The following is a 16,759-nucleotide window of genomic DNA, read 5'->3' as shown; positions in this document are numbered from 1 at the left end:
TATTTTGGGAAAAACTCTAAGATATTTTGATGAAGTTTATGTGGTTTACGGTTTTAACAATTTTTAAATAATAATTTTTGTTAATATGCTGTTAATTACTTGCTTGTCCCACTTTACCCCACATCTGTCCCATATTAGCCTAAAGACATGGCTCCTCTAAAATCAAAAAAATATATACTTTATTATAACCTGCTGTCAATCAGGGAATAAAACCAGTGCCCAAAATAATTCTCTATTTGTTAAAACTTGTTTAGTTTACCACATGCATAATATCAAAAAGATATTAAATTATTCTAAAAATATTTTTCAATGTCCCACTTCTCCCCACTCTACCATACTATTTAATGTTCAATTTAAGCTGCAAAATATCACAAAATTAATTAATCGCATAAAATCAATTTTTATGGTCTGATTTTCAATTTTTAAGGTCTAGACATTAGTAAAGAGGTATCATGAATTGTTTAAAATGATTTTTAAATGCCCTTGGCATCCTATAAAAAATGGAAAGAGCAATTATTTGTAAAAAATGCTAAAAACTCAACAAAATGCAACCAATTTCAGTTGAATTATTCCAAAGCACTGACAGCTTGTGGAAAGAAAATAAAAGATTTTTGAAAAAACAATGAAAAGTAAAAAGAATAAAAAAAGGATTTTACTGAACACAAGAATAAATTTTGGTAGGTGAAACAAAATAGAAAAAGAGATTTATCGTACAAAAATACAGTAGCTCATACTTGGCTGCTAAAGTAGGTTCAACTAAACCAATTAGTGTACTTTCAAAACTTATCCAAAAGGCATCATTAGAAAACCCCAGCGTAATAAGACAACAGTATTCCATACAACAAAGAATAAAAGATTTATAAATTAAAAACATAAAAATTCATTAATAGATTAGTAGAAGACTCAGTAAAAGTGTTTATTAATACCAGTAATATCAACGTTATTGTAATAATGATAAGCAGAAATTTTTTGGTTTTGGTTAAAATTCATTAGTTATTGCAAGCCTCAGGGTGTCAAAGAGAAAAGGTCATATTTTATCAAAACCAAAATAAAAAAGAAAAGAAAACAACTAAGGCCCAAGCCTTATTGCATTTATCTAACGCAAAGATAAAAAAGTCTGAGAATATTGGTTCTTAGCATTAGAGATTAGATTAGAGGAACATTTTTTGCATTATAAAATAAAGGCATTTGTTCTCTGAAGAATTTTGGTGAAAAAAAATTAGTATGATTATGAATGAAAATAGCTGCAGCACAAAATGAAGAAAATCACGGGTGATTAGTGAATATAAGATTAACTTTCAATCAGGTTAAATAAAAAGATTTCATACCTGCCTGAATCTAAAATGTTGCACACACATACTAATATCATTTTTACATGTAATTTGTTAGTTACATACTTTTTATTAAACTTAAATGTTGGATACCATATATATATATATATATATATATATATATATATATATATATATATATATAATATATATATATATATATATATATATATATATATATATATATATACATATATATATATATATATATATATATATGTATATATACATATATATGTATATATACATATATATGTATATATATATATATATGTATATATATATATATATATATATATATATATATGTATATATATATATATATATATATTTATTTATATATATATATATATATATATTAATATATAATTATATACAAATTAAATGTAATATATTTCAAACCAGAAGATTCTTACTGAGCGATCTTCTGAACCAACAGCAATATATTTAGAGCAAGGACTGAATGACAAACCAATCTTTTGAGATCTATTTATATGACCTTCAAATTTCCTCACACATCTTAAAATTATTTATAAGAAATTTTTTTAATTTAAAAATTAAAAAAACATTAAAAAAAGTCTCAAATAATAATTTAACCGACCTACTGAGTCTCAAATCCCATAGTTTTACTCCATCAGTAGAAGCTGCTGTTACAAATAAATCATAAGCCTCTGATGCTTGTGTAACAGCAACTGAACCCTAAAAAATGTTTTTATAAAATATCTTAAATATTAATTATATGGTTATAAATTTAAATTAAAACTTTTACTAATAAAAATAATTCTACTGAATTATTCATACAACATACAAATAAAATTGTAAACTAATAATAAACAAATATTTTAAAAATGCTACTATTACAAAAAAGAAAAAATATTTTTTCTCTTTGGTAACAGAAAACTTTTTACCTGATTCTGCTTCAAAGAATGAATTAATCTTGTATGGGCATCTTTGATTGTCTGTCTGATCTGACCAACATTCATATCATAAACAAATATATCTCGATTGGAACAGCTAGCTAAAACCAGATCTATGTGTTTGTTAAGGATCAAATCAAATTTATTTAAAAAATCTTTTTTGATCTTCAACTCAATATTTGTTGTTGTAACTTGATTAAAAACAAAAAATCAATTTTGGCTCATTATTTGAAATTAATGTGGCTCATAATAATAATTGACCATTAATATAAATATTTACTATCAGGGATAATGCAAGATTTAAAAAAAATCTACTGAAAAACATAGTTTCATATTCAGCAATAATGACTGAAGGTAAAGCTAACCCTAGAACTTATGCATACATATGTGTATTATGTTTTGGACATCATGACAAAAATTAAGACAGATAATTCCCAAATATGCAGAGAGAAAATATTGTCAGTTCAAGTATAGCTGGATTGGATCACAATGTTGCAGAGAGAAAATATTGTCAGTTCAAGTATAGCTGGATTGGATCACAATGTTGCAGAGAGAAAATATTGTCAGTTCAAGTATAGCTGGATTGGATCACAATGTTGCAGAGAGAAAATATTGTCAGTTCAAGTATAGCTGGATTGGATCACAATGTTGCAGAGAGAAAATATTGTCAGTTCAAGTATAGCTGGATTGGATCACAATGTTGCAGAGAGAAAATATTGTCAGTTCAAGTATAGCTGGATTGGATCACAATGTTGCAGAGAGAAAATATTGTCAGTTCAAGTATAGCTGGATTGGATCACAATGTTGCAGAGAGAAAATATTGTCAGTTCAAGTATAGCTGGATTGGATCACAATGTTGCAGAGAGAAAATATTGTCAGTTCAAGTATAGCTGGATTGGATCACAATGTTGCAGAGAAAAAATATTGTCAGTTCAAGTATAGCTGGATTGGATCACAATGTTGCAGAGAAAAAAAGGAAAAAGAATAGCTAAATCAAAAACTTTGAAAACTTAATTAATTTAGGGCAGAAAAGCTGCAGCAAATAAAAACACTTGCTCCTGTTTTGGATATCACTTCTTTTTTCAAACCTGAGGAGGAAGACTATTTCAAAAATGAAGACTTTATAGTTCCATCATCATTGTCTGCTCAAATTCCATCTACCTCAAAGCCTAAACAACTGAAAATTGCAATAGTAATTTCAGAAATCACAAAAGCTTTGGATCGAGTAAACTGTCCTGATTGTGGAGCTATATATGTTGTTGTATCAGTAAGACCTTAGGTTATCCTCTTAAACCTAAACCTAAACCTGGCATTATCTAGGAGTACTATTTAGAACTATTAACTACTTTATACCGTTAGAAGGTCTACCCAAAAACAAGTAGTTGAAGCAAAAAATAGCTCTTTTTCAACAGAATATCCTCTTCTCCATTAGGATGGGAAACTCCAGACATAGCTCATGCAAAAGAAAGTGTCGGCTGAAATGCAATCATTGTTCGAAGAAATGGAATTGAGAACTTGTTGGCAGTCCCAAATATTGGAAAAGCAATTTGCAAAAAACAGATGGCGGCATGCTTAAAAGTATTAGATGACTAGAATATACAAGAAAAAATTCAAGGTCTAGTATTTGTTACAATCTCCTCTACAGGCATCTATCATGCCTACTTATCAAGGAAGCCATTGGCATTGTATTTGTAAACATTAGATGCTGTCAGTATGTCTTAGAAGTAATTCAAAACAGCATCTTCACAACTGTTTTTGGTAGGACAGGTGAACCCAAAGATGGTCTTTTAAGGAGGCTTCAGAAAAAATTGACATATATCCAACAAACAGAGCACTTGCCAGGTAAATGTAATTTAATATGTATGTTATACATATGCATGTATATATATATATATATATATATATATATATATATATATATATATATATATATATATATATTATATACATACATATATATATATATTATATACATACATATATATATATATATATATATATATATATATATATATATATATATATTATATACTTACATATATATATATATACACACACACACATATAAATGTTTAATATATTATTAATAAACAAATAAACCATGTAAAAATGTGAACTTCAATCTAGTTCCTTTTAACATTATTGGTTCTTTTATCTTTTTTAAAACATTTGTTACATTTTTTAATTGCATTTCTATTGTATTTTTTATTATAAGGTCTTGATTAGTTCAACTTAATTTTACTAATTTAATTTAAGCATTTTAATATATTTTAACTGATGATGGCTATGGTATAGTCTTAACATGTATTTTATAAAATAAATGATTTTAACAAAAATTAAAAAAATTGTCTTATTTATTAGAATATTTATATATATATATATATATATATATATATATATATATATATATATATATATATATATATATATATATATATATATATATATATATATAAATCAGGGATGCGGAGTCCAAAAAGGACTCCGGCTTTAAATCTCTACTTTTTCCGAGTCTGTTGTGTCCTGACGCTCTAAACATGTTTGTTGACTTATTATCTGCTATAATAAAAAAAATTAATGAGATTTAATGACTTGAAACTTATTGTTTTTAAGCCCGGAGTCCTGGAGTCCCGGAGTCCTTGCCGCCATTATACCTAAGGACTCCGGGCTCAAAAAACGATTGTTCCTCTAACCTAAAAGTCTTAATTTTTATTCTTTTAGTAGTCCATAAACTTATTTATATTTTTAGAGCTCCTGGATAACAAAAAATAGGATAAAGAAATCTTTTTGTGACTTTCAAATCCGGAGTCCTTTTTGGGACTCCGCATCCCTGATATATATATATATATATATAAATACATATATATATATATATATATACATATATATATATATATATATATATACATATATATATATATATATATATATATATATATATATACACACACACACACACACACATATATATATATGTATAATATACATGTGTATATATAAGCAAATATATATATATATTTATATACATATATATGTATATATACACAAATGTATAAATATATATATATATATATATATATATATATATATATATATATATATATATATATATATATATATATATACACACACACACATATATATATATATATATATATGTATATTATACATGTGTATATATAAGCAAATATATATATATATATACATATATATGTATATATACACAAATGTATAAATATATATACATATATATATATATATATATATATATATATATACATATATATATATATATATATGTATATATATACATATGTATATATATATATATATATATATGTATATATATACATATGCATACGTATATGTATGTTAGGGTGATTCTAAAAACAACACTTTTTAAAATTGTCTGCTGCCACCTCCTTAATGTGTTCTATGTAATAAATTAATACTAAATTAAAAAATTTTTTGAATAAAAAAAAATTTTAGGGGTCGCTCAAGAGTAAAAAAAATTTATGGAAACACAAATTAAAAAAGTTTGTTTAAAAAAACTATGAAAATATGTACTTTTTTATTTTTAGTTAAAAAATGGTAGTTTTTAAGCCATAAAATTTAAAATAGTAATCTTTATATAAAATGATTATTATTTTTAGAATTTTTATAAAATTTCACTTCCTTTGAGACCCAACATGATATGCTTTTGAAGAACTTTTTTTTTCAAAATATTAGGGACCCATCTGATGTTTAAGGGTCTTGAACAGCGTTTTTTAAAATTAGTATTAATTCATTACATAGAACACATTTAGGGGGTGGCAGCAGACAATTTCAAATAAAGTTGTTTTTAGAATAACCCTAATGTATGTATATATATATACAAATGTATACATATATATAAATATATATATATATATAAATATATATATATATATATACATATATTTATGTATACAAATATACATATATATATATATATATATATATATATATATATATATATATATATATATATATATATACATATATGTATGCATGCATGTATGTATGTATGTATGTATGTATGTATGTATGTATGTATGTATGTATGTATGTATGTATGTATGTATGTATGTAAATATGTATGTATGTATGTATGTATGTATGAGTGTATGTATGTATGTATGTATGTATGTATGTATGTATGTATGTATGTATGTATGTATGTATGTATGTATGTATGTATGTATGTATGTATGTATGTATGTATGTATGTATGTATATATATAATACTATAAATTAAAAGACTTTTTGATAAATAAATAAAATTAAGCAACAACGATAAAAAGATACATGAATAAAAAGAATTCATTGCAGAAAATGAGGATATGACTTGGACATCTCCCATATTAAAGTCATGCACAAGTTTATACCGATTATTATTCAAATATCTATAAGCAAAGTTATAAAAAATAATAATTGAATCAAATTATTTTTTTACTATATTATCTTTTACTATTGTATTATCTTATATATCCTATACTAACTTGTACTAATTTAACACAGTATACTTAGCAATGATTACTTGGTAAGCATAAATACCTTTTTAAGATTTATTACTTAATGTAACAAAATTTAATCAAAAAAATAATTTCTTTTTTTTGTCATGTTCTCTATAAAATAACTATTTATATAATAATTTAAATACTTCATTAATGTAATATATATAATTAAAGAAAAAATTAATAAAATCGAAACCTTTTTAAATCATCTTTTGAAGAATCAATATTATATTTATATAAACACAATGAATTTCCATGGGAAAGTAGAATGAACTTATCATTAAAGTAAAAAATAGCTCCGCCAATCCCTTTGCAAAATGGCTGATTGTTCTATGATTAAAAAAAGGTAAAAAGTATTAATGTATAAATTAAATAAGTGATAATAAATCACAACAGCTTAAAAATTTTTCAACATTCTTTCAACATTCCTTCAACATTCTTTCAGCACTCTTTCAACATTATTTTTACGTTTTCAATTTTTTCAACATTTTATTTCAACATTCAACATTAGTTAAAAAATGTTTTTCAAAAATCAAAAAAAGTGTTACAGTTTAATCAAAAAAAGAAAAAGAAGCCCTTTAGGCTTTGTCATTGTCTTTATTTAATTACATAAGTTACATTGGTGTTAACTTGATTTAATATTAAAACAGAAGAGGATCTTTAGAAGTGACAAAGACAACTTATCTAAGAGAATGAAAACTCTGTTATAAACGCCCAATTTAATTATAAGAGAAGCTTGTAAACTATGAATGCAACTTGTCAGTCTGTATCTGCAAATTAGGTTAATGTCAGAAAAGGAAATCAGGAAGTAGCATTATGGAAAGCTGTTAAAACTGTACAAGTGTGAAATCCATGGACATTAAACTTTAAAAAGTGTTATTTAAATTAACTTTAACTTTTTTAAAATTTTAAAAAAATTAAAATACACAAATCAAATATAAGTAAAAATATTTTTTTTATTTTTATATTAAAAACAAAATTTTTTTAAAATATTACTGGATCATGTGATATTTTTTCTTCACTTAAACTATTTTTGTAGTGTGATATATTTAGGATTGGCTCAGAATGACCGGGAAACCATAACTTAACAGTTTGATCAGCAGATGATGTTATTATAAGATTATTTGCATGACTTATACAAACTGAATTCACTGCTTTGTCATGACCTATATATCAAAAATAAAAAAATATTAAAAAAGTAAATTGATTGAAAAATTCACATACAAAAAAAGCAAGTAGTTTTACTCACCTATAAAAGGTTTTTCATTTTTCATTGCAGGGAGTTTTAACAACACAGCATTTTTATCTCCCAGTGCACAAGCAATTGATTTTCCAGAATCTAATTGAAAAAAAAGTATTAAGTTAAACGAAAAATGGTTTGGTTTTAGTTTTTAGATTTTTGTTCTATCTGTAGCTAACCTGAGAAGCATACATCATTAACAGGTGATGCTCCCTCCACTAGCTGAAAATCATTTAAAAATGTTGTTGGAGGATCACAATCCAAGGGGTAGCTTTTTTGCAAATTTCTAATCAAAGTTAACAAAAATACAAAATACAAAATATTTTTTAAGTTTCATATCTCATTTAGACTCATTGTTTATTTAACATAAAAATTACTTCGGCTCACTCTTCATTCCCCATGGACCAACTTTATTAGAAAAATCAACTTTAGCTTTTGGTTTCTTGACTAGTGGTTGGAACATAGTTCTAAAAATAGGATTATAAAAAAGTGATTCCAAGGATTATATATATATATATATATATATATATATATATATATATATATATATATATATATATATATATATATATAAATATGCAAGATTGGTTGTTTTGATTACACACAGATCTGTCAACTATGCCTGACATATTATTAAATTTTTTTTGAAGGGCATTTGTTAACAACCTGAAATTTTTATGGTATATGCAGAGGCAAATATCATGGAGAAGATTTTTTACTAGCTTGACATAGAATGGCCACAGACCGTAAAACTTTGATTTCCTCAATTTTAAATTAAGATGCTCATTTTTAAAAAGTGAATATGTTTCTCCTATGGCCATCAGCATGTGACAAATTTGTTTCTAAAAGAAAACAAAATTGTTTACAAAAACTGAAAACCTCATTAAATAAAATGCGATTTCTACAAATAAACAATGTTGCATACCTTCTCTTTTGTTTTCTTATTAATAGTAACATCTTTGCGTCCTGGAGCCATTCAACTGATAACTTCTCGCAAATAAAAATCAAGAACATTGCCCAAACCTGCGTAGTCATGGCCTGATTCTGAAATATCAGAAAGTAGTATTTTTTTAATGTTTACAAACTTCTTTTAAAAGGTATTTTCTTTAGTTTGAATCGGGAGGTAATGCTGAATTAACTTTTTTAAGTGTCTTTCCAAAACTCTGCAGAGATAAAAAAGACTGTTCAATATCAGATGCAGATTGGTTCACCTCTCGTTTTTGCTTCTTTCTTTTGCGATCTTTTCGACGAACTCTTTTATTTTTCATTCAATTAGTTTCAGCAATCCGATATTCTGGATGTTTCTTTCTAAATTTTTTCTGAACTATTGAATGCTTAACTTTGTTCATTTTAATTCTAAATTCTTTTAAGCAACTATTTTCAATCTAACTAAATTATACTCAAACTAATTAATCAGCAAATATGCGATTCAAACCCATTGGGCATGTGTTGTCCAGAGGTTGTCTGTAAGACGTCTCCTGGACATTCAGACATTCGAAGGACGTATCCCTTACAATGAATGCCCACTATGAACGCTATAAAGCTAAAGAAACTAACTATCACGCAAGGATGAATACTTACCTGTGCGTGATATGTCTGTGCGTGATGCAAAAAAACAATGCTAAAATGTCATAAAAGAAAAAAAATACTTTTCACATTCAATTCAGTAACCTAAAAATACGCACACAAAAAAATCAGTTTCATTAAAACATTTTAACACTTCTTTTTCAAATAACTAGATTTTATAAATCGTGCACATAAATTCAAAAAGCCATTCATTTTGGCATAAAATTTAAGATTTTTTTAAAAATTTAAAACTTCCAAGATGCTTAATTGCAATTTACGATAATAAAATATTAAAAGACATCATTATCTATAATATATTATATATAAAAATCAAAAAATCTGGGCCATGAAATCAACTTAAAACATCATAATCACATGTAAAAAGAATTTTTGTTTTTTGTCTCGAAAATTTTTTTATTTATTACGAAGTTTGAATAATTAAAACATGAAGAAAAACTTGTCTTCTATAATTTCTCTTTTGGATCAAAATATCACCAAACTTCTTTTGAATTCAATCTTTCAAATTGAAAAAATATTCGTTTTAAAATTTCATTTTTAATTTTTTCTTACATTAATTTGAAATCTTTAACAAATTAAAACCTTTTGTCTCATATATGTACATGTTTAAATAAATAACTATAGAATTGTATAATTATTGTAACTGGATAATTTTAATTTTTTTTTCAACATCTTAGCTTCTAACAAGGCTGCAAGCAACCACTATTAGAATTGGAAGTTACTGGAAGAGAAAACATGAAGTTTGTAGAGCAAGATAACGATTGACAGACAACTTAAAATATCGTAAATTATATAAATCAGGTAAACAAGACAAAGGAAGCAAATTCCAAAGAATTTATGTTCAAGGAAAAAAACTGGACAAACGAAAATTTTTAGAGCACTTAGAATAGTCACAGGAAAAGGATGAGACTTAATTGAATGACGAGTAACACGAGAACAAATTTTAGTAGATGGCAAAAGAGATGCTAGCTCTTTAGAGCAGTACCCATTATAATATTTGTCAAAAAGAGAAAGAGAAGCAACATTACGACGATGTGATAATAGTTAGAGGTTGGCTGCAAGAACAGGTCCAATTATGTATACAATGCATTTTTGTACCCTGTCTAAAAGAGAAAGGCAATCATTAGAAGATCCGCCCTAGATATGGCAACAGTATTCCATGCAAGGACAGATTTGAGATTTATAGAGATAAATAATAGAATCTGGAGTAAGAAAGTGTCTATATACGGTTTCCAAGAAAGATCGGAAGTAAGAGTTAATCCTAGAAAACGAAGTTGATGACTCATATATTGGATAACTCATCGAGTACATTACCGTTCATAAATATAGGAAGATCTAAATTATTGCAATAACAATTGGCTGAAAAAAATTGAGTTTATCTGAATTAAAGTTCACCAGCCACTGTGAGCCCCATGCTATAGCAAAAGTGAGATTCTCAAGCTCAAATGCCCCCTCCAAGCAATCAGAGTGTTGGCTTCTTATCATGACAAGAATAAATGGTAGTATCATCAGCGAACAATGCCACCTTGGATGTCAGAATATTTGGAAGATTATTAATGTAAATTAAAAAAAGTATAGGGCCAAGGATTGAATCTTGAGGAACCCCTGAGGTTGCAGGATATGAAGAAGAGTCCTGTCCATCAAGGATAGCACTCTTCTTCATATCCTGCAACCTCAGGGTTTACATCAAGTAGAACGCAACTAGTGGAATCAAGAGATGATAATGATGAAAAGTTCTTAGCAAACAATTCAGCTTTGTTTTTAGGTGAGGTGACAAAGCCTGAACTATACAAGAGAGGTGGAATAACAGATTTGCCCTTATTATTGATACTGTTAAAGATTCTCCAGAAGTCACAAGAGCCTAATTATTGTGATGAAATATGAGATTTCATGACTTGAGAATAGTGGGCACTGAGGAAACTGACTAGGACCAGAAACAAGTCATAAGTCAAGTAGAGAAGGTAAATGATTAGGGTTGTCTGGAAAGCAAGTTGGAAAGTTAACTATTTGAGTTAGGGATTGAGAAAGGCAAAAGTTGTGGACCTCAATGCCTGTAGAGCCAAGCCATTCAGTTTGATGAGCATTAAAGTCACTAACAACAACAATATAGGCTGATGGATAAAGAGAGAGGGGTTGGTCAATATGATAAGAAATAACATCGAAAAGAGTGCAGTCTTGATATGAAGGAGAGCAACATAAAACAAAGAGAAAGGGGATAGAGTGAAGTGATGCTAATTGAAAGGACATAAAATAACAGTCTGTGGATTCAAACCTAGTTTCCCAACAAATGGGTGAAATTCTTATGAATGTAAATGCCCAGGCCAAGCATGCAACTATTGGAGTCTTTATGAAGTAAAGGAAGATAACCATCAATATTAGGATCACAAGATGAGACAGCTGAAACTCAAATTAGCCTCACAAAGAGCAAGTAGGTCTGTTAAACTTTGCAAGAGATAAGACTCAACAGAAGAAAAGTTTTTAGTCATTTTAAATTAGTTAAAGAACTTAACTCAAAGCATAGATTGTACTCAGTACACTATTTAATAGTCCAAGCAATTGCCTCATTACTATTAATAAACCCTAAGCCATAACAAAGGCCTCCAAATGAGGCCTCGGGAATGCATACCAAAAGTACGAACAGGGACACAATCCATGCGTGACATGGCACTCCTAATACTCTGATATTTTTCAGCTGTTGATAGAATCAGCCTCTCTGAGAGCTACCAAAGAGTTCAGGAAACCTGATTACCAGCCGGCCTCAGAACCATAAAACTGAGTTTTAGAGCTGTACCCTCATCAGGACATAATAGAATAAGTTGCCTAGTCATAAAAACAGAGACACATGCACAACCCATGCATTGAGTCAAGAAGATCCAGCATTCAACATTCTAAACTGGAAACAATGCATTAAAAATAAATCTGCGCCAGCCTAATAGATGAAGAAGGGGTGTGAGGCTGGTAAACAGATAGAATCTGTTTACCCCTTAAGTCTTTGCCTAAAATACCTTATACAAGACAGTAGCCGGATGCGTTTAACATCAGCCCAAGATGAATGTTTTTATCGAGACACCATCTCTAGCCGTTATTCAACCAAGAGCCCCAAGGCAGGGGGTGTTTTAAGTCGGAGTTGGCTTCTCCTAGCCTTTGCCTAAGAAAGTATATCCTACAAGGCAGCAGGACATGAAGCAGGTTGTACTGGGTTACATGTAACCAGTAGCAGGATAACCTGACCTGACCTTAGAAATAATATAAATTAAATAATAATAAATATAACAATGATAATAATAATAATGGTTATAACTATAATAATAACATTTAAACAATATTATCTAAAATAAAAAAATTTAAAACTAAAACCTTGGTTTATCTTTAGAATATCCAGAGGATTTTATTTGTTTATTGAAGACAACAGGATGATGCATTTTAGGCTTATTTATCAAGACCTTTTGAGAATCTGGTCTTTGAACTTTTGAACCTGGTCTCTGAACTAAATCTGGTTTAGGGGCTAAAAAAAAGTTTTGATTATAACATTAAAAAGAATTTTTTAATGTTATAATCAACTTTCAATACAATTAAATGCTTTTGCATATATTTATTTTAAACTCAATAATGTTCTTTACAATTTATGACTGTAGTGTTTGTAAGCAATCAGTTGACAAATGTTATTTGTGATATTTATGTCATTTTTATGATTTACAGTAGTTAGCAGGTTTAATATAGTTTAAATGGTTTAGAGTGTAGCTGAGATGGCTAGAGATTTGAGAGAGAGAGGTTGAATTTTATTATTTTACTTTAAACTCACCTTCCTAAGTCTCCAGAGAGGAGCCAATACAAACAAGTAGTAAAAAGGAAAACGGAAAATGAGGAAGAACTTGCTCATGCTTACTTTTTTTATAATTTTTTTCCTTTTTTCTTATAATCAACTAGAAACATATACGTTTACACATATATTATTTTTTTTTATTTTTCATTATTATTTTTAAATATATTAATTTACACATAATTTAATTCACAATAATTTTTAATTCACAGTAATTTTGCTTCTCTTTTATTTTATTTAAAACTTTTTTTCCACCTTTTAAATTCTTTTAAAAAATACAAACCTTATTAAATTAAACGGGTGGGGAAAAAGCAAGTTAAGCAAAGTGCTTCCATAGGCATAGAGTTGATGTGAACTTCAAACCTCTTATGCAGGAATTAGAAAGTTCAACCACTAGTCCACGACTGCATGTGTAATACATGCAAAAATAATAATGATATTATATGTGTAAACGTATATGTTTCTAGTTGATTATAAGAAAAAATGAAAAAAATTTATAAAAAAAAAAGCATGGCCAAGTTCTTGCTCTCATTTTCTGTTTTTCTTTTTTCTATTTTTTTTCTTCCTTTTTCTCTCAGATGTTTGATTTCAAAATAATTTTTATACAAAATACAAAATATTACAAAAAACCAGTTTTGAGTAAGAATACTTATCGAAAATATCTTAGACTATTCTGATTTTGAAAGTTCTCATGGTTTCAGCTGTAAAATTGTATTCTTGTAGATTTAGCTGAGATATCTCTTGATTAGTTTAAATACTTGTCAATACATATCATTTACATATTTTTAAACATAACATTTACATATTTTTATTCCATTTTATTCTCAGAGGCAATTTTGACATGGAGGTTTCAAAATTTATCTTATTGACACAATTATGCTTACATACCATTTAGTTTCTTTTGAGGATACTCCGATTTTAATGGTGATTTTTCTGCTAGTGTGTCTCTATGTAATATAAATATACAAATACATACATACATACATACATATATATATATTTATATATATATATATACATATATATATATTTATATATTTATATATATATACATATGTATATATATATGTATATATATATGTATATATATATATATATATATATATATATATATATATATATATATATATATATATATATATGTATATATATATATATATATATATATATATATATATATATATATATATATATATATATATATATATATATATATATATATGTATACATTTTCCTTAATAAAAAATTTCATGATAAAAGAAAACCTTACAAAGAAAGAACAGAAAGCTTCTCTATTATTTGACTTGATGTCTTTGAAGCCTCAAAAACATGAACACATTTTGAAAAACATCCCAAGACAAAAATATTGACCTGTAAATAAAATATTTTCAATAAATGGAATAAAAAAATTCAAAAAAGAAACAGTCAGAAGCTTGAAAACAAATAATCATACATGATCTTTGTATGTTGAAACAGCATAACATGATGCAACGTAAAGATCATTAGTTTCTAAACAAATATTGAAAAAATTCTGAAATTCTAAAAACATTCATTTATAAAAGATGTGCACTATATTTATTTTTCTTGAAAAAAAAAATCTGTAAGGTTTTACTGTAGAGTAAAAAAAAACTGTAAAATTTTGCTTCAAAAAAAAAAAAAAGAACAAGAACCATCATAGGTACGTTTACTGAACTACGCAATCAAAAGGCAAGCTGACATACAAAAATTTTTGGAGTTGCTGAAACTCAAAAGCAATTATGACTTTATTGCAACTAACTGGTCAATAAGCATGGTTTTCAAATTAGCACAAAACAAAGCCCTCTATATTAAACTGTCATGACAAAATGTTGAGCTTCAGAGCCAACAAGGTCCGTGGTATTAGAGCCTAGCCATTTACTGTGATGAGCATTAAAGTCATCAATAACAACAATATTGGCTGAGAAGATATATAGAAAGGGCGTGCTTAATTTGATCAGAAACAACATTGAAAAGAGTGAAATAAAGAAGAAAAATAAAAGGTAAAGCTAAAGCACATAAAAAAATGATTTAGCTGTCAATAAAGTGGTATTGCGTGCAATTGAACAAGGCAGAACTACAAGAGACATAGTGGCTCAGTTTGATATAGGAAAATCAACAATAGCGGATATATTTAAAAGATATAAGAAAAGAAATAGCAATAGAATCTCTCTAAAGTTAAGAAGGCCTCAAATTACATCTGAAAGAAAAGATAAAATTTTAATTCATGCCACAAAAAATGATCTACGTAAAAGTGCTGTCTTGTTAAATGCTGAAATGAAAGAATTTTATGATGTAAAATGTAGTGTTGACACAACCAAGCGTTGTTTGAGGTTTGCAAATCAATTTGGAAGACGTCTTAATCCTATTAAACATCTATGAGAATACCTTGATTGACAAATTTCAGGTCGAAAATCAACAAGTAAACATGATCTATTTAAAATTCTGAAACAAGAATGGTAAAAAATCGACAATAATATGATTATGAAGCTGGTGGACTCAATGCCTTGTAGCTGTCAAGCAGTAATCAATGCCATGGGTTTCTCGACAAAGTATTAAAAAAAATTTACTTTGTATTACAACATTTTTAATTAAAAAAATGTTTTTAAAAAAAAAATCTACTTCAAGTATTTTTTTCTGCCTGATACTTTTGCATGGGCATATTTTAATAAAATGAACTTTTAAGATTATGTTGCTTAGATTTAGTAAAAATTCATTTGTTTTTAGAATTGTAATCAATTTTTTGACATTCCAGTGAAAATTTGAAAGAAACTGGATTTTTCATTCAAAAGTTATCTCAAATTATGTGCTTGTCTGGTTACATTTGCACCCTACTGTAAATATGTATATATATATATATATATATATATATATGTATATATATATATACATATTTATATATGTAGCAGCACTCCCTTGCGGGTCAGGCTATTTGTCAGTCGATGTAGCAGCACTCCCTTGCAAGTCAGGCTATTTGTCAGTCGATGTAGCAGCACTCCCTTGCGAGTCAGGCTATAATAAAAAAAAAAAACATTGTATATACTGTTAAAAACATTCAGAATGTTTTTAAAACATACTGGTCAATTAAATTTGCATTTTTGTGGCTTTTTTAAAAAACGATTTATTTCTAATTAAATTAATGGTTTTTACTTTCGTCCAGCATGTAAATGTTGGATGAAAGTCAAAAGTAATTAAAAGTGACGTATGTGTTGGCATAAGAATCACTTTTTTCCTTCCGCTCTTCCCAAAGACAACAAACTATAGATCTATATATATATATATATATATATATATATATATATATATATATATATATA

The 16,759-nt window shown here is 27.0% G+C and overlaps 1 protein-coding gene across 2 annotated transcripts in view; it reads right to left on the bottom strand.

Annotated features, from left to right (window-relative positions):
- The window catches only part of LOC100197286 (WD repeat-containing protein 27), a 74,615-nt gene that overhangs the window by 14,701 nt on the left and 43,155 nt on the right, over positions 1 to 16,759 (bottom strand). The window contains exons 10-22 of one of the 2 annotated variants that reach the window (XR_010640671.1): positions 14,881 to 14,936; positions 14,698 to 14,798; positions 14,316 to 14,374; positions 12,965 to 13,112; positions 8,401 to 8,490; positions 8,203 to 8,309; positions 8,033 to 8,122; positions 7,780 to 7,949; positions 6,980 to 7,113; positions 6,575 to 6,672; positions 2,240 to 2,361; positions 1,937 to 2,030; positions 1,748 to 1,850 (exon numbers count right to left, since the gene is read on the bottom strand). Coding sequence is in view for 1 of the 2 variants with exons in the window: in XM_065804825.1 (XP_065660897.1) it covers positions 1,748 to 1,850; positions 1,933 to 2,030; positions 2,240 to 2,361; positions 6,575 to 6,672; positions 6,980 to 7,113; positions 7,780 to 7,949; positions 8,033 to 8,122; positions 8,203 to 8,309; positions 8,401 to 8,490; positions 12,965 to 13,112; positions 14,316 to 14,374; positions 14,698 to 14,798; positions 14,881 to 14,936 (1,376 nt within the window). In the remaining variant the exon portion in view is untranslated. Of the gene's footprint in view, positions 1 to 1,747; positions 1,851 to 1,932; positions 2,031 to 2,239; positions 2,362 to 6,574; positions 6,673 to 6,979; positions 7,114 to 7,779; positions 7,950 to 8,032; positions 8,123 to 8,202; positions 8,310 to 8,400; positions 8,491 to 12,964; positions 13,113 to 14,315; positions 14,375 to 14,697; positions 14,799 to 14,880; positions 14,937 to 16,759 lie in introns of both variants that reach the window. The other variant, XM_065804825.1, reaches the window with a different exon arrangement.

This window comes from Hydra vulgaris, chromosome 09 (genome assembly GCF_038396675.1).
Source record: "Hydra vulgaris chromosome 09, alternate assembly HydraT2T_AEP".
In the NCBI taxonomy this organism is placed as follows: domain Eukaryota; kingdom Metazoa; phylum Cnidaria; class Hydrozoa; order Anthoathecata; family Hydridae; genus Hydra; species Hydra vulgaris.
Note: the sequence above shows the minus strand (reverse complement) of the source record. Positions and strands in the feature narration are given on the sequence as shown.